Source organism: Pseudorca crassidens, chromosome 16, assembly GCF_039906515.1.
Source record: "Pseudorca crassidens isolate mPseCra1 chromosome 16, mPseCra1.hap1, whole genome shotgun sequence".
In the NCBI taxonomy this organism is placed as follows: domain Eukaryota; kingdom Metazoa; phylum Chordata; class Mammalia; order Artiodactyla; family Delphinidae; genus Pseudorca; species Pseudorca crassidens.
In genome coordinates, this window is record NC_090311.1 from 325,822 (window position 1) to 344,895 (window position 19,074).

Consider the following 19,074-nt stretch of genomic DNA (forward strand, 5'->3'; position numbering starts at 1 on the left):
ATGTTAAAAGAATAAATGAATGTACGACTAAATGCCCAAAAGAAAACAGTCTCTGAGAATGAACAAAAAGGAGGCCTATTGGGACTTCCCTGGTGGTCCAGTGGTTAAGAATCCTTCTTGCAATGCAGGGGACGCCAGTTCAATTCCTGGTCGGGGAACTAAGATCCCACATGCTGTGGGGCAACTAAGCCTGTGCGCCTCACCTAGAGAGAAGCCCGTGCACCACAACAAATCGAAGATCCCACGTGCTGCAACTAAGATGCGACGCAGCCAAAAAATAAATAAATATTTTTAAAAAACCAAAAAAGGCGGCCTACTGAGAATCTAGGGACAGTGACTAACCAAGAAAAAATTCCAAGAGGAGGCAGGTGGGCACCGGTTTTTGGTAAGTCTAAGAAAACGTTCAGCAATTAACAAAAAGGGGGAGGTTTACATGTGAGAGCCGTATCTGGAGACTGAATAATGCATGAGTCTGATACATGCAGACTGAAGTCTGTCCCAAGGTATGAACTTGGAGAAAACAACTGGTGAAAAAGAGCTCAGCACGGCCAACATCTGCTGTGCACTTGTCTTCGCAGCCTCCCTGCTCAGTGTGCACTGACTCCCTGCTCAGTGTGCACAGTGACAGTGTGCACTGACACCGGGAAACCCTGGTCTGGGGTTTTTCTTTTACAGTCCATGGTGCTGCTCCTTGCTCCAACTTGATGATCACCTCAGGCCTGGTAATGCAATGCCCTGTTGATGAGAAATACTGTAGGACTTTTGCCAAACTGTTTATGTTTCATGGGCTCTTGAAAAATGCCAACAGCACAGCCTCAAGAGTAGTGCAATGAAGGGCCAATCTGAACCTCTGACTGCAGGGGTGAACACACGTTCTTCCTGGCCCGGAATCTTAAACCTAAGTAGCATTTCATTTCACAAACAACTGTACATTTACCAATGAAGAAAAACGTGCTTGCACTTGGCAGTTACTAGGGGAGTTTTGCTCACCCAGTGACACCAGGCTACTGTAGTTCTCCAGCATGACATCCCTGTATAGGGTCCTCTGAGCATCATCCAGGTCCTGCCACTCCGCCCAGGTGAAGTTCACAGCCACATCCTCAAGTGACACCAACCCCTGTAATGGTACATTTTTCCTCAATTCAAGGCATCAGCCTGGGTCAAAAGAACAGGAAGTCTAGGAATTCATTCTTATGTGTGTGTTTTATCTTACACAGGATATACCATACCATGCTTTGTACTCTATATTGTGGGATAAGGAGAAATCATCATAGAAATACCCTACGTCTGTGTTAATTTAGTAGTTCTTCAAAGTACCATCATAGTTTCCCTTATAAATCTGGAATGGTCCTCACTGCCAAAGATACAAGGAACATGTGAGCTGGTATGGAGACGTAAGTACAAACACTTACCTGGAATAATGTGTTAGATGAACCAGGTTACACACATATTTAAGGTAGCCTGGGGTATCAAGGGAGAAAAAGAATAGTTGTACTTTGTACTGTCAGGTTGCACTTCACTGAAGAGCTAAACATGTCAGCTGTTCAGTGTGAACCACATGTTCTCATGAATATGAGGCAAGAGCAGAAGTCAAGCTGAGAGGCATAAAGAACAGATGCCACTTTAACAGAAGTACAAGCAGCACCACATCCAGGTGGGTGCTCCTGGGCTGAGATAAGAGATAAAGACAGTAAAGGTATTCAAGGAACTGATTATAAAGTTACCCTGCATTTAAATATATGACCTAACTCCATCAATAAAAAACCTTACGTGCTCACCATTTTTTTAAAAAAGTATGTACACATGCATCCTAGAATTTTCTTATTACCTAAGGAATTGCTTATGTCTACCCAAGAGTGAACATGACCCACTTCCTAAACAACAGGGAGTGAATAATGAGGGGCTGCTAACGAGAGGTAAGCTACATAACCAGATGTGCCCTTTAACAGTCATCATCCAGCAGGAGAATGGAGAAGGGCTTAAGGGAGAATCAGAGGAGAAAAAACCAGAGGGAGAAATGACCAACTACACTAGGTAACAGAGGTAACAGAGGAAGATGAATACGGAACAGGGGACTAATTCCAAAACAGAAAAAAAGAAAAAGAATTTGGTACTCATTTGCTCTGAGAAGGTGAAGGGAAAGCTTTACTACCAGGCTGTCTGCACAACAAGCTGGTAGATACTAGCGCTATAAACTGATATTGGGATAAGGACAAAGAATAGGATTTGCAGAACAGACACAGATCTTGGACACAGCATGTTTGAAGTTTGAAATTTCTGTGGTCAAATATGTGAAGATGTGCAACTGGCAAATGGATATATGCTCTTGAGCTCAGGAGAGAGATACAAGATGAAGAAAAGGATTTAGGAAACAGCAATATTTTAGTGGTAGCTGAAGCCATCAGAGTGAATAAAATTGCTCAAAGAGAACCTAAGAGATTGAAAGGAGAAAATGAACAGGTATGGTGTTTTAGGAAACACTGATATTTACTGAGATTACTGAGAAAGAAAAACAGACCATGACAATGGAGAAGAAATTTTTAATTATTCTAGGAATAGAGAAAGCCTCAATATTAAGAAATCTATTAATACAATTCATCATATTTGTAGTTCAGTGGAGAAAATTCTAGATGCTAATAAGTAGACATCTATAAAAATACCCTCTCATTTGTAATAAAAAAAACTTAAAAGAGGATTCACGGGATTTTTCCTTAACATGATAAACATGTATGTCTTAGCCACAAGTGAAAGCCAGCATCACACTTATGGGGAAACATGCAGAGCAAGGATGCTTCATCACCATAGTTACTAACACGGTACTAGTAGTGTCAGTCAACACAATTAAAGAGAGAAAAACAGCACTGAAAGTGATGATGGTTTCCATATAATTCATACTTGGGAAGCTGAAGAGAATCACATGACATCCAAGTACATCCAAGTACTCCACATAGGAAGACTTAATAAGTTAGTAGCTTATATGACTAATATAAGGCTTTTATATAAACCTTCATATACATGATACTCACACAACCACAATAACAAGAAGACAAAACACCTAGCAATACATTTAACAAAATAATGTACAAAATTTATGAGGCGGGGAAAAAACCCTGAAGGATACAAAAAGGAACTAAACAAATGAAAAGACACACCATGTTCACGGATGTGAATGAGTAGTACACATCATGGCAAGCTGATTTAAAAGTTCATGTGGAAAATTAAGAATAAACATGTGGTAGGTTATATTTCTGTCCAGCTAAATTCAGTGCCATAGACTGGGTGGCTTAAACAACAGAAAACTCTTTTCTTACAATTCTAGAGGCAGGGAAGTCTAAGATCAAGGTGCCAGCCAATTCATTTCCTGGTAAGAGCTCCATTCCTAGCTTGCAGATGGCTGTGTTTCTGCTGAGTCCATATATGGCAGGGAGGGAGGGAGAAGGAAGGAAAAGATCTCTCTCTTCCTTTTCTTATAGGGCCACTAATTCTATTGGAGTAACGGCCCCACCCTACGACCTCATTTAAACTTGATTAAATGCATTGGGAGTTAAGGCTACAGCATATATATTTGGGGGGAATATAATTCAGTTCATAGCACTCCTTGCAGTGCCTTTCTCTGTAAAAGGATGTATATATCGCCTTGCGCTGGAACTCACATATAAACAGATTTGTAATTCCCCACCTGTCTTGCTTTGACCGATGACATGTGAATGGAAGCATTACTCCTAAACAGAACCTATTTAAGAGTCACACAATGATCACCGTATTTCCCCTTTACCATGTTCATCCTCAGCAATATGACAGAAAGAAATACTCCTCTGTCTGGGATGCTGCATGATGCTGAAAGGAACAAAACTAAAGCTGACCCATGAAGGACAGGTAATAGCACTGAGAAAGAAACCTTTCTTCCTGACCGAACTGGTAACTGAACTGGCACCAAACCAAACAGAAACAAACACCAACAATGGCAACAAGTAGCGCAAAGAAACTGTGAGGATGGTGTTATAATGGACCATGGTGTTACTTAAGATAACTGGTAGTTATATACTTACTGTTACTTAAGCCACATGAGTCATACTTCTTAAATCAAATAATGTTTACCTCATGGACTTAAAATCTTAGAAAAAGAGGCAGGAAATCAAAATGTGAGTAGTAAATCTCAACTACTAGTCACCGCTTCTGATAAAGCAATATAGGAAAATGATGAGCTAAGGGGAGGGAAAAAAAAACAGATTGCAAGGAGGGATGAAAGAAAATAAGCAGAAGCTAGAAATTTGGGGTCTTGTAGAGTAGGAAAACTCTCAAAACATTTCTTTAGCTTTTACTGTGTCAAGGCAGAAAAAGTTGCCTCTTTCAGTTCTTACAGAAAAACATACAATGAGAAACACTTTAGGAATCAAAAGTAATTATAGTGAACCGTGTGGCAAGTAACAAATGAAGAGTATAACTATGACAGTCACTGTTAAAACTTAAGAATGGCTTGAGCTGGCCCACAATAAATCCCTTCTGCTGCACAAAATGGCGAAGACTGAGGATGAAATACTTAAGAATAAAAAAAAACTTACAGTCTAAAAAATATAGAGATACATGAATACCAAAAAAAAGAAAGGTATGTCTCAAAAAGCTCAGACTGGCTGAAATCAAAGATATATAAACCCAACTATATTTTTTATGGTTGTACTGTCAAAAACCAACCAAACTGAACTAAAAAGTACTGACAGTTTAAGATTTAAAGAGGCTGCTTGAGACTATCGACAAGAGGCATATCAAAAAAAGCAGCCCAGCCACTGAGGAAGGCATATTTATTTTTTATTTTATTAGTTTTTAATTTTATACCTAATTTTACATTATTCCACTTTTATTGAAGTATAATTGACAATTAAAATTATATATATTTAAAGTGTATAACCTGCTGATTTGATAAATGTATGCATTATGACCTGATTACTACAATCAAGTTACTTAACACACCCATCACCTCACCGTTACCCTCTTTGTGTGTATGTGTGAGAACACGTAAGATCAATTCTCATGGCAAATTGCAACTAAACAATAAATTATAAACTATGGTCTTATAGTCACCATATTGTACATTAGTTCCTCATAATTTATTCATCTTATAATTAGAAGTTTGTACCCTTTCACCAACCTTTACCATTTCCCCCGTCCCGACAACCACCATTCGAATGTTTTCATGAACTCGACTTTTTAAATCTTCCCTTCCACAGTTAAGTGATACCACAAAGTAGCCTCTCACTGTTCGGCTTATCTCGCTTAGCATAATGCTCTCAGGTTCGTCTATGTTGCTGCAAATGGCAGAATCTTTCTTTTTAATGGATAAATAACATTCCCATAGATATACATACCACATTTGCTTTATCCATTCATCTGATGACTGACACTTAGGTTATTTCTGTATCCTGGCTGTTCTAACACTGCAAGGAACACGGGTGTTAAGATACTTCTTTGAGATACTGATTTCTTTTCCATCAGAAATATTCCCAGAAGCAGATTTCCTGGATCACACAGTAGTTCTATTTTTAAGGTTTCTTATTGTTTCTTTCTTCCTATCTATCTATCTATCATCTATTTGGCTGTGCTGGGTCTTAGTTGCAGCACGCGGGATCTTTGTTGCCGTGTGCGGGATCTTCACTGTGGCGTGCGGGATCTTTAGTTGTGGCATGTGGGATCTAGTTCCCTGACCAGGGATTGAACCTGGGCCCCCTGCATTGAGAGCACGGAGTATGAGCCACTGGGCCACTAAGGAAGTCCCTATTTTTAAGTTTTGAGAAAACCTCATATTGTCTTCTAAAATGGCTGTATAAATTCCCACCCTAGCGTAAAAGGTTTCCTTTTAACTACATCCTCACCAACACTTGTGATCTCTTGTCTTTTGGATACTAGCATTAAACAGGGGTGAGGTGATATCTCATTGTGGTTTTGATTTGCATTTTCCCAATGATTACTGACATTGAGCACCTTTTCATGTACATGTTGGCCATCTGTATGTTTTCTTTGGAAAAATGTTTATTCAGGTCCTTTGCCCATTCTTGACTTGGTTATTTTTTCCTATGAGTTGTAATAAATTCCTTATATTTTGGATATTAACCTCTTATCATATGACTTGCAAATTTTTCTCATCTCACGGGTTCCCTTCTCATTTGGTTGAGTGCTTTCTTTGCGGTACAAAAGCTTTTTAGTGTGATGTAGTCCTACTTGTTTATTTTTGCTTTTGTTTCTCGTGCATCTGGTGCCATATATTGCCAAGTCTCATGTAGAAGCTTTTTCTGTTAGGAGTTTTACGGTTTCAGGCTTTACATATAAGCCCTGAAGTGTCTTGACTGATACAAGTATCTTTGTTTAACCTGATAGCTTTGGGTCACACAGATACCCTATGCTAAAAATGTGATTAATAGTGGGAGGCCTTGTTATCAGCACATTTTATGAGCTCAGTCTATGGAGGGACTAGAGACTAAGGTCAGCCACACAGATGGTCAGCCAGGTCTACATGACAGAGCCCCAGTGCAAGCTGGATATCAAGGCTCAAGTAAGCTTCCCTATTTCTCCACATTCCACGCACACTGTCAAACCCTGTTGCTGCGAGAAAAAGGCCCCGTCCACGTGGCTCCACTGGCAGGTTTTTGGAACCCTGCACATGAAGACTCGTGGACCCTGCTTTATGTGCCTGATCCCTTAACTGATTTTAATCTGCATCCTTTCACTGTACAAAACCATAAACATGAGTACAACAGCTCTTTTTTTAAATTTATTTACTCATTTATTTAACTTTTGGCTGCACTGGGTCTTCGCTGCTGCACGGGGGTTTTCTCTAGTTGCTGAGAGCAGGGGCTACTCTTTGTTGCGGTGCACGGGCTTCTCATTGCAGTGGCTTCTCTTGTTGCGGAGCACAGGCTTCAGTAGTTGTGGCTCGTGGGCTCTAGAGCGCAGGCTCAGTAGTTGTGGCGCATGGGCTTAGTTGCTCGGCGGCATGTGGGATCTTCCCGGGCCAGGGCTCGAACCCATGTCCCCCGCATCGGCAGGTGGACTCTTAACCACTGCGCCACCAGGGAAGCCCACAACGGCTTTTCTGAGTTCTGTTGAGTCCTGCTAGTGAATTACTGAACCTGAGGGTGATCATGGGGATGGTAAAGGGCATGAGGGCGCTCTGGGGACCAGACTTTGTACAAGCAAGAAACATCAGGTAACTAACTAGAACAAGGACCATGATAATCAAATTGCCTAAAATCTGAAGAAAAATGTATCAGATAGAAATCTGGGTATATATAAAGGAATAAAGAGCACTCAAAATGGTAAATATATTAATAAATATATAATATATATTGTATTATGTAATATATGTTTTATAATATATTATGATATAATATTATATTATTTTTATGTTCAAACCCCTTTAAAGGTAATTGACCATATGAAGCAAAATAAGAATGCATGTGGGGGACTTCCCTAGTGGCGCAGTACTTAAAAATCTGCCTGCCAGTCAGGGGACACAGGTTCGATCCCTGCTCCGGGAAGATCCCACATGCCATGGAACAACTAAGCCCATGCACCGCAACTACTGAGCCTGTGCTCTAGAGCCCGGAAGCCACAACTACTGAGCTCACAGACCACAACTACTGAAGCCTGCATGCCCTAGGGCCTGTGTGCTGCAACTACTGAGCCCATGTGCTGCAACTACTGAAGCCCGTGCACCTAGAGCCCAGGCTCTGCAACAAGAGAAGCCACTGTACTGAGAAGCCTGTGCACCACAATGAAGGGTAGCCCCCGCTCACTGCAACTAGAGAAAGCCGGTGCGCAGCAACGAAGACCCAACGCAGCCAAAACAAAAGAATGCATGTGGGAGTAAACGGTATGCCAACGATATCACAGAAGCTGGGAGGAGAAAACTTCTGAAGCGCACTGTTTTAAGGCTCTTATATAAGTGGCCTCTTATTTGAAAGCAGACTAGGATAAATTAAAGACGAACAGCACAGACCTTACAGTAACTGCGTGAAAAGGCGTAATAAGCCAACGAACGAGCTCACAGGCCACACAACAAGAGGCAGTAGCCACATCTGACCTGTGCGCCGTAATTTACTGCCCCTTACCTTGGATGAGTTATTCCCATGGAAGAAAGAACTGAGCTGGGATAGTAATAAGATTGGGAGACTTAAGAGAGCTGACCAATAGTCCAGTGGAGAGAAAATGACCCTACGATAAAGACAGGCCAGATAAACTAGTGAAGATAGATTTAAAAATATAAACATCATAAATGTAGCATGGCTTGTATGTTAATGGCAAAGTAGCTTGACCAGACTAACAATGTGCAGAAAACTATTATAAAAGCTGGACAAAATTTATAACACAATCACCTAAAGGCACTGGAGAACAACTAAAAGTAGGCAGAAACTAGATTTGAATAATCCATTAAAGGACAAACTACTTTGCAAGTTTATGGCATTTTACCAGAGGGCAATCTTCACTCTGCAAATAGATCAAGAAACTGAAAGCTGAAGCTTTACTGGCTTAGGTGTCAGAGGGCATAGTTCAGGGCTGCCAACAAAACTGGAAAACTCAGTGGGGGTTGGGGGGTAGCCCTCGGAGAGAAGCAGCAAAAGAACATAATGTACCAAATTTCCACACAAAACCAACCACAGTTGTTGGCTGACTGCTAAACTACACATATGTGGAAGACCTCAGAGGGCCCAACAAGAAAGCAGCCTCTCAAAGCTGAAGGAAATGAATGAAGAGTCAGCTGCTGGTCACTATAAGAAATGAAGTTTAGAATTTGAATCCAGCCAAGTTAACTGCCTTGTAGAACAAAATCACTCTTCAGAGAAATGTAACAGGATCCAAAAACTCTTGCAACATATGATTTACAATGTTTAGTACATAATTCAGAATCTCAACACATGTAAAGTAAGAGGAAAATGTTACTCATATTCAAGAAGAAAAACAAAAAACGACCATAAACAATCACTAGAAACTAATCCCAAGGTATCCCGGATGCTGCACGTAGCAGAAACACAGTTAACCCATCCATAAATACATTCAAGTACTTAAAGGAAGATAAAAAATAATGTATTGGCGGGGGGGAGGGGCAATATCAGTACAGAAAAACAAACTAGAAAAACAATTCAATGGAAATTGCAGAGCTACATACTACAGTAACAAAAATGAAAAACTTTCTGACGAGCTGAACGTCGCATTGGAAACAGCAAAAGAAAGCCAATGAACTTAAAGATAGATCAGTAGATATTTTCTTATCTTTTTGAGAGAAAAAAATGAAGAAAAATGAAAAGAGGCTAAGAAACAATTTAGAAAACAGTCTAACATATATGTGACTGTAGCACCAGCCAGAAAGGAGGGAGAAAGAATGGAACATAATATGTATTTTTAGAAACAGTGGCTAAAACCTTCCCAAATTTTGTGAAAGACACGAATTTACAGACTGAAGCAGCTCAATGACCCATGATCAGCTTAGATTCAAAGAAAACTCTAGGGACTTCCCTGTGGCACAGTGGTTAAGAATCCGCCTGCCAACGCAGGGGACATGGGTTCGAGCCCTGGTCCAGGAAGATGCCACATGCCGCAGAGCAACTAAGCCCGTGCGCCACAACTACTGAGTCCGTGTGCCACAACTACTGAAGTCTACGCGCCTAGAGCCCGTGCTCCACAACAAGAGAAGCTGCTGCAATGAGAAGCCCGCGCACAACGAAGAGCAGCCCCCACTCGCCGCAACTAGAGAAAGCCCACGCGCAGCAACAAAGACCCAACACAGCCAAAAATAAATTAATTAATTTACAAAAAAAGAAAAGAAAACTACTCTAGGCACACCAGTCACACTGCCAGTATCCAAAGGTAAAGAGAAGATCTCGAAAGCAGCCAAAGGAAAAGATCCCACTCAGGTACATCTGCACATGAATGATAGATGACTTCTTATCAGAAACCGTGGGGAACGCCTTTATTACCCTGAATGGAAACATCCTTCAAGTTGTAATTCTACCCAGTGAAACTATGCTAAAAATAAAGATGAAATAAAGACATTTTCAGATAAAGATAAACTAAGCTAATTCATCATCAGAAGATAGCACTAAAAATGATAACGGACATTCTCCAGGAGGAAAGAAAAAGATACCAGATGTTAACCTGAATCCACAGGAAAGAATCAGGATCACTGGAAATGGTAAATATAAAAGATTTTATTTATATATATATATATATATATATATATATTTCTTCTCTTAATTCCTTTAAAATAGATATGATTGTTTAAAGAAAAATTATAATTAACATACAGGAGACTCATAATGTATGTAGACTCAATATGTAAATACACATGTATAAAAACAAAAGTACAAATGATAGGGGTTGTAAATGGAATACTACTACTCAAAGGTCTCTACATTTTATGTGAAGTAATGCACTGCTCCTCTAGTATATTCTGGTAAGGACTCATACCGTAAGCCTTACAGTAACCAATAAAAAAGCCGTGGAATGAAGTGCAGTGTATTAATTTGACAGGCTGCCATAGCAAAGTAGCAAAATGGTAGAGCCACTCTAGAAGACAGTTTGGTGCTGTCTTCAAAATTAAACACACACTTTCAACCCATGATCCAGCAAGTGCGCTTCTGGTATTTATCCAAAGGAACTGAAAACGTATGTCCACATAAAACCAGTACGCGGATGTTTGCAATAGCTTCATTCATCAACTGCCAAACTTGGAAGCAACCAAAATGTCCTTCCGTAAATGAGTGGATAAACTGTGGTACAACCAGGAAATGTAATATTACTCAGTGCTAAAAATAAATGAGCTATCAAGCCATGAAAAGACACAGAGGAAACTTAAAAGCATGTTAACAAGTGAAAGAAGCCAATCTAAAAAACCTACCTAACGTGGTTCTAACTATATGACATTCTCTAATAGGCAAAACTATGCAGACAGGAAAAATACCCGTGGTTGCCAAGGGCTACGGACTACAGAAGGATATGAACAGAAGGAGCGCAGAGGATTCTCAGGGCAATAAAACCACTCTGCATGACTATAATGGTGAATACGTATCATTACACATTTGTCCAAACCCATAAAAAGTGCAGTACCAAGAGCGAATTATAATGTAAACCGAGGACTTTGGGTAATAATGATATGTCTGTGTAGGTTCATGAATTGTAACAAATGAATACCTGATACTGATAACGGGGAGGCAGCGCCTGGGGGCAGAGAGTACACTGGAAATCACTGTATCTTCTGCTCAATTTTGCTGGGAATCTAAAACTGCTATAAAAAAATAAAAGTCTATTTAAAAAATGTGCAAAAAGGATAAACAAATGGCCCATACACACATAAAAACATGCTCAACATTGCTAGTCATTAGAGAAAAGCAAATCAAAAGCACCGTGAGACACCATCTTATGCCCAATAGGATGGCTACTATGTAAAAAACAAAACAAAACAGGAAAGAACAAGCGTTGGCAAGAATATGAAGAAACTGGAAACCTTGTGCACTGCTGGTGGGAATGTAAAATAGTGCAGCCACCACGGAAGACAACACGGTGATTCCTGAAAAAATTAAATACAGAATTACAACGCGATCCTACAACTTTACTTCTGGGTGTATAAGAAACAAAGTAAAAGTGGGAACTAGAAAAGATACGTCTACACCCATGGTCATAACAGCATTATCCTTTATAGCCTGAAGGTCGAAGTAACCCATAAAACCATTGATGGATTAATGGATAAGTAAAACGTGGGCATACATACAATGGTAATATTATTGAGACTTCATAAGGAAGTGAATTTTACCATGCTACGATACGGATAAACCTTGAAGACACTACACTAGGTGAAATACGTCAGTCACTTAAGGACAGGCACTGCATGATTCCACTTACATGAGGTTCTCAGAGTCATCAACTTCATAGACACAGAGATTAGAGTGGTTGCTGCCAGGGGCTGGGGGAGGGGAGAATAGAGAGTTAGGGTTTAATGAGTAAAGTTTTTTTTTGTTTGTTTTTGGCTGCGTTGGGTCTTCAGTGCTGCGTGCGGGCTTTCTCTAGTTGCGGTGAGTGGTAGCTACTCTCTGCTGCGGTGCACGGGCTTCTCACTGCAGTGGCTTCTCTTGTTGCAGAGCACGGGAGAAGGTGCTCAGGCCTCAGTAGTTGCAGCATGCGGGCTTCAGTAGTTACAGCGCATGGGCTTAGTTGCTCCGTGGCATGTGGGATCTTCCTGGACAAGGGATTGAACCTGTGTTCCCTGCATTGGCAGGCAGATTCTTAACCACTGCGCCACCAGGGAAGTCCCGAGTAAAGTTTTATCTGGGGAGGATGAATCTGGATATTCTTAGTGGTGATGATTACACAACAGTGTGAATAAACTAAATATACTACGAGTACTGAATTGTACTCTTAAAAATGGTGAAATTGCCAACATTAGCTTATGTATATTTTATCACAATAAAAAAAATTAACCAACAATTAGGAGAGTTCTGCTCCATAGTCATAGTTATGAATAATGCACACATGCACTTCTCCCTATTCATTTTTAAGTGATTAACTGAAATAGCAGAAGAATTAAATAGTCTTTAACAGGGTTTGGAAAAAGGTCATTTTTGAACTAGCAATACGCAATTATATCATAATAAAAGCGACAGAATCACTGACAAATTTATATAAATGGAAGCTAAAAATTACAAAAATCTGTAACCCTTGTTTTTAGACTTTGTGTAACTTTGTCCTGACCCTTGTTCAAAATAACTCTGAATAACTCCTGAATTCTTTCTCTCACTGGACTCCTAAGGCTGTCACCACACATGCTGGCCAGTAGCACAGCTCGAGGGGAATCTAACCAGATCACAGCAAACACATCCTTCAGGTTTTGCCAAGGATGACAATTCCAACGTAAAAAAGAAAGTTACTGCGTTTGTTGGTGAGCAACAATGCAGACATCAGACGAAATTAAAGGCACAAACAGAAGTAGCAGGACTTTACCTTAGATGAGATTAAAGCTGAGAGAGAGGGAGGGGTCCAGGAGAAATCCCATTTTGGTGGTTTGACTCTCTGGCTCCATGAAAGTAGCATCATATGTACGGGAAGAAAGAAGAATGTGGTTTTCATTTTGGATTTGTTGAGCTTGTGATACCTTCTGGATAGCGACAAGAAAGCATTCAACAAGGAGCTGAACCTATGGTCTAAAGGTAGGGAAGAGGTCCAAGCTGGAGAGAAACAGGACTGTCAAATCACAGAGGGCCAAACAGGTCAAGGAGAACTGCAGCGTGTGAAGAATGGGGCCCAGGTTTGAACACCTGGATGAGCAACACTCAGGAGCAGAAGAAAAAGACAGAAGAATTCGGGAATAAACCATCAGAGAGGCCACAACAGAAGCTAATGGCCGAGAATTTCCAGGAGATCATGGACAGTAGCTTCAATATGGCAGAAGGTTCAAGTAAGGCAAAGACTACAACATATTCATTGAACCTAACTATAATTTAGGTTACTGGTGAGCTTGAGAAGAAATGAATTAAGACCATGTTGAGTAGGTTAAGCTGCAAAAGAGCAGTGGAAACATTTGCCAGAAAATATAGCCTTGAACAGTCTGCTATACAACCTGCATGCATTGACTAGCGGAGAGAAATGAGTTACTTAAAGGACCTGCAGTCAATTCAATCCTCTAGACATTCCACGTTTTATCCATGCATCAAGTAGGGCCTTCCAAAAGCTGTCTGGGACCACACTCTTTTAGCAACTCCAGAAAAACCTTATTAAGCAAGTTCTGCTTCAGCACTAGGTAAGTGTCACCATTGCAGAATGCATGAAGTGTTTATTTCCAGACTGGCAGTGAAACACTGTCCACTCCATCATCTATGTGACCAATTAAGCCACTGTTCAGACATCTGTGCATGCAAGTTCTCACGTCTCAAAGGAATATAGCATGCTTTCTTCTAAGGGTCCATTCTGATCAGAGAACAGGTGTATCTGTGTTTTTGCCATTGCACTCACCTTGGACCACTCTAAGGTCATATTACCTGCCTATATCCACATGCCACCTTTATCTTTTTTATGTATATTGCCCTGAAGCTGAATCTTACTTAGTTTTACTTTTCCATTTTACTTTAAGGACCCTCATAAAGCTCATACAGTAAAATAGAAAACAAGCTGAGGAAAAAAAACAACTCACCAGAGATGTATTCATTTCCTGCTGTTCTTAGAAACACACAGAGGACTCTGGAAATAGAGCTGCGAGAGAAGGTGAATGGAGGGGCATCAATTTAAATTTTTAAAAATGCTTATTTAAACAATGGTTGCTGCTTTATTTAAACAATGGCTGCTTCTCCGCATTTATTTCCCTGTGAAGTTCCCTACAACTGATGTGGGCTCTGCCATTTGACTTGCTTTGGTTAAAAGGGCATAGGATACAGCAGAAACTAACACAACACTGTAAAGCAATTATATTCCGAAAAAGATATTAAAAAAAAATAAGGACATATGATGCAGACACAGATGCAAAGCACTTTTCCACTACAGCTTGCCTTCTGGGGCTAGCCTGTTAGGGACATGTGGTTTAGCCAACAGCCAGCACAAACCACCAGAAAAGTAAATGAAGTCATCTTAAATCAAACAGCCTCAGTCAGGGCATCAGATGACTACAGCTTCATTTGTGAACCAGGCAACACGAACATAGGAACTGACCAACTAAACCCAGCCCCAAAATGCTGAACCACAGACCTAGAGATTGTCACACTGAGTGAAGTAAGTCAGACAAAGACAAACATCATATGATATTGCTTATATATGGAATCTAAAAAAAATGGTACAAATGAACCTATTTACAATACAGAAATAGAGTCCCAGATGTAGAAAACAAACTTATGGTTACCGAGGGGAAAAGGACAGGGGGAGGAATAAATTGGGAGATTGGGATTGACATATACATACTACTATATATAAAAGAGATAACTAATAAGAACCTACTGACAGCACAGGGAACTCTACTCAATACTCTGTAATGACCTATATGGGAATAGAATCTAAAAAAGAGTGGACATATGTATAACTGATTCACTCTGCTGTACAACAGAGACTAACACAACATTGTAAATTAACTATGCGTCAATAAAATTTTAAAAAGTAAAAACAAAACAAAAATTTTAAAAAACCCAAAATGCTAAACTTTGAGCACATTTTTTTTTAATATACTTATTTATTTATTTATTTTGGGCCACGTTGGGTCTTTGTTGCTGCGCGCGGGCTTTCTCTAGTTGCGGTGAGCAGGGGCTACGCTTCGTTGCAGTGCGTGGGCTTCTCATTGCGGTGACTTCTCTTTGTTGTGAGGCACGGGCTCTAGGCGCACGGGCTTCAGTAGTTGTGACACGTGGGCTCAGTAGTTGTGGCTCACAGGCTCTAGAGCGCAGCCTCAGTAGTTGTGGCGCACGGGCTTAGCTGCTCCATGGCATGTGGGATCTTCCCAGACCAGGGCTCAAATCTGTGTCGCCTGCACTGTTAGGCGGATTCTCAACCACTGTGCCACCAGGGAAGCCCCCAATGTTTTTTTATTATTTTTTATTTTTTAAGTCAGTAAATTTGGGTTGGTTCATTACTGAGCAAATGCTAAATGATATGTCTAAGTCCCCAACCTCAATGTTTTTAACAAAATTACGTGGGGAAAAAAGTCTTACATTACATGCTGAAAAACAACCAATAGAACTTCACAACACATGCAGAACTTCTGAAAGGAAAACAAATGTCACCTGGATGGACCTCAGTAAGGTTGTTGCACTAAGAGACCACGTGAATTTTAAAAAGCAATTGTGTGCAGACCAGAAAACTATATTTTAACTTTTTTACACCATAACATGAGCCTGTTAATTTTATGGGGGCATATGCTGTGTTTTATTTACATTTTTAAAAAATCAGTTTGGAGCCAATTAGAGTGAAGTGTGATTCACTCTAATTTTCCCATTTTAAACAGTGGAAAATAGGCTTCTGTTATTGTGCTGTGGAATTTATGATTATCAAGCACAGATTTCTGATGTTAAGTGGGAAACACTTGTATTATGAGTCCCCGGAGCTCACTTAGTCCACAGAAAGAATTAGGGAAAATAAGACAGGCATGTTTAAGACAAGGTCTTCTAAAACTTATTTGTTCTTAAGTTGACTGCATTTCTCAAAAATGGTGTCAAAAGTAAACGTGTTTGACTTAATGGTGGCAGAGTGGATAATATTATCCAAAAGTCAAGATGCCTGATGTATACAAAAAATCACGTGAGCCTGGCACATCACCCATGTCCTCAAATCCTTTTTCCTCTCCTCCACCCACACCCCGCTCACTCCCCAGTCTTTCTCATAAGGCAGACATACCCTGACAAACCCTTCCTGAACTAACAGAAAGAACTGCTGGGAAGAGCAAGCACCAGCATACCTCCAGATACCAAACTTGACGGTATAATAGGCTTGAGAGAGCTCAGATAACAGAAACAGTGGGAGCAGAATGAAGGAATGGGAATATTTAGGGAGCACCATAGACAGATTCTCTCAGCTGTGACAGGTTATCCCTCCACCCCAGACCACACCCTCGGGACCTCTCCAATAAGTAACATTTCTTTTGGCCTCTGCCTACCCGCCTCAGCCTAGCTCAGGTCTCCTTCTGAAAGTCCATTCGGACCTTCCATTATCACCCAGTCTTTGACAACTTCGGGAGGAAGCAGTGTCACCCATATCTCGTTCACTCTGCGCAGAAGCATCAATGATTGCTTGGCCATGCAAAGCTAGAATCTCCTCCTTTCTGTGATTCTTCTGCCTCTGCTCTGAAGCGCTAATAAGCGGGTTCAGGTTTCAGGGGTTGTCTTTCGTTCACAGGGCGCCTCCCCTTCATGCTTCGTAATAACTACCTTGTTCCAAAGAAAAGGGGTCAGTCATTCAGAGCCCAACGATCCCCCCTGGCACTCACGGTCCCTAGAAACTAGGTCTTGTGAAAACTAAACGAAACCTGGTGCTCAGCAGGCTACACAGCGCGGGAGGGGACCTGACACCTCACCTGCTGAAAAGACTCCGAGAGACCCCAGTAACAACTACCACACAGTAAGACTCCTCGTGCCCTTCACACTGATTTCCCCGGGAATCGGGGGCAACTCGCTAGTCCTTAAGGCGCTCGCGTCACAGGTGAGCAAACCGAATGTCACAGAGGTTAATGACATCGCCCGGGAGGCTTGCTTCGGCGGCACAGCTGGACAGTGCACGCAGCCCGCAGCCCACCCACGCTCGCTCGCGTGGTCTGCAGACCCGCCCCGGCCTCACAGTCACCTTGGACTCCACCCCCAGGTCGCGAAGCCTCCGGAGGCGGGCGCCCGGCTGTCCGCAGTGCGCCGTTTTCTGACCAAGCAACACTCGAAGCACGGCCCGAGCCGGCCCTTTCCAGCCCTGGACCAGCGGGTCCTAAGGCCACAATCGCCTCCCGGGCCCTGCCCAGGGTGCGGCTCGCGCCTGCGCCTCAGGCCGCGCCGCTCACACCCGCCGACCTTTACGCTCCCACCGAGTGAAGCAGCGTCCCCACCCCGCCCTGCGTCCCCGCGCCGCGGCCGCCTTCCACCCTTGCACCCACCTTCAGGGTCCCAGAAGGACAGCCAGCGCGCGGGCGCAGCTGCCGTAGCGCGGTGGGGCCCCGACGTTCCGGACGGAAGAGGGTGAGGTGGGCGGGGCCGCACACGCGCAGGAGAAACCCGTAAGACTCCATCCCAGAGGCTCCCGCGGGAACGCGTCCTTGCGTGGGGAGAGTGCGTGTCCCACACGCGTCTCCGTCCGTCGGCGCCGTCGGGGGACGTTTTGTGTATCGAGGGGTAATGGGTCTTGCTGCCCTGAGCCCCGGATGTGATGGATGAGACTTTGTCTCGACCCACGTGCAACCACGTGGAATTCTGGTTTGTTATTAAGTCCTAGTTTAAGAAACTGAAAGAGATGTTGTGAGACGAATGGGTAAATTCTTATGGGGGCCGAGAATCCGATGATACTATAAGTTAGCTTTAATGTTTTTGTTAACTATAATGGCATTGCGGTTATGGATCCCACGTCCTTTTTTTTTTTTAACAGTTGCATACTACCGCATGAATCGTGAAATATCACAATGTCTGTCCTTATTAAAGTACGTAAACCAATATTGCAACTGTTGTGACTTTGTTAAATTAACAGTTTAAATGTATATCCTGTGTGCGCGATATTGTTGAACCACTGTCAACAAAGACCACGAGGAAACGTGAAATAGAAAATTTTATTACACGTAGGTCTATGCGTGCCTGTATGTGCCACAAGAGGAGTTCAAGGCAGGCGGTGTGGATGGGAAAGGGACAGGGCATGCTGCTTGGGAGGCTCTGGGACATTGCAGTGGCCGCAACGTGACAGAGCGATAGGAGTCCTGTAACTCTTTGTTCCGGCAATGCTGGCCCTTTGAGTTTATCTTGTTTTTTGTCCTTGGAGCGCCACATTTCCCCCTCTCTTTATTTATAGGGCCAATCCTTTGGCCCTGTTGGACACCCTGCTCATGTCTACCTGTCTGCCTAGCTCCTTCTCAGGCGTTCCAGAACGCTTTTTGTTAGGAGAAGAGGCAGGGACGTCGTAGGGGCCCTGGGTTCCTGATGCCTGCTCTCTGTCAGAGTATTCCTAGAGAGGGGGTGGGGGCTCCATGGGATGTGACGGAGGCTTGTTCAAGTGTTGTCTGGGTGTTGACTGGCCTGTATTCTTGTCACCTTACCATCTGGAGGTTCATTGGTTGTATTCTAGAAGAGACAAACTTAACAAGGAAGTTAAAAATGCATGGCCCGAAGATCAGTAGAAGTAGGAAGGCTGCTATAGGACCTAGAAGAGGAGTTAGCCAAGAGAACCAGGACCAGATATTAGTCTTGAGATCCCACCAGTCGAATCCCTCTGAGGCTCCCTTCATATAAAACCCTTTAGCTCTTTCGATAATATTCCGAAGTTTAGTTTGAATTTTGCCCAGTTGGTTGACCAAAAAAAACAGCAATTCTCCTTTAACATTGCACAGGTCCCACCTTGTTTAACCATTGGTAAGTATAAAGCTCTCCTATTCTGTAAAAC

The 19,074-nt window shown here is 42.1% G+C and overlaps 1 protein-coding gene across 1 annotated transcript; it reads right to left on the bottom strand.

Moving 5' to 3' along the window:
• Positions 1-313: 313 nt before the first annotated feature.
• Positions 314-17,666, bottom strand: LOC137209486 (zinc finger protein 717-like). Its single transcript, XM_067711171.1, has 8 exons — positions 17,588-17,666; positions 14,168-14,226; positions 11,492-11,554; positions 11,179-11,272; positions 5,364-5,432; positions 991-1,117; positions 554-735; positions 314-337 (listed from the first exon to the last, which is right to left on the bottom strand). The coding sequence occupies exons 5-8, from the start codon at positions 5,379-5,381 to the stop codon at positions 314-316; spliced, it is 351 nt and encodes a 116-aa protein (XP_067567272.1). The 5' UTR covers positions 5,382-5,432; positions 11,179-11,272; positions 11,492-11,554; positions 14,168-14,226; positions 17,588-17,666.
• Between the last annotated feature and the right edge of the window lie 1,408 nt (positions 17,667-19,074).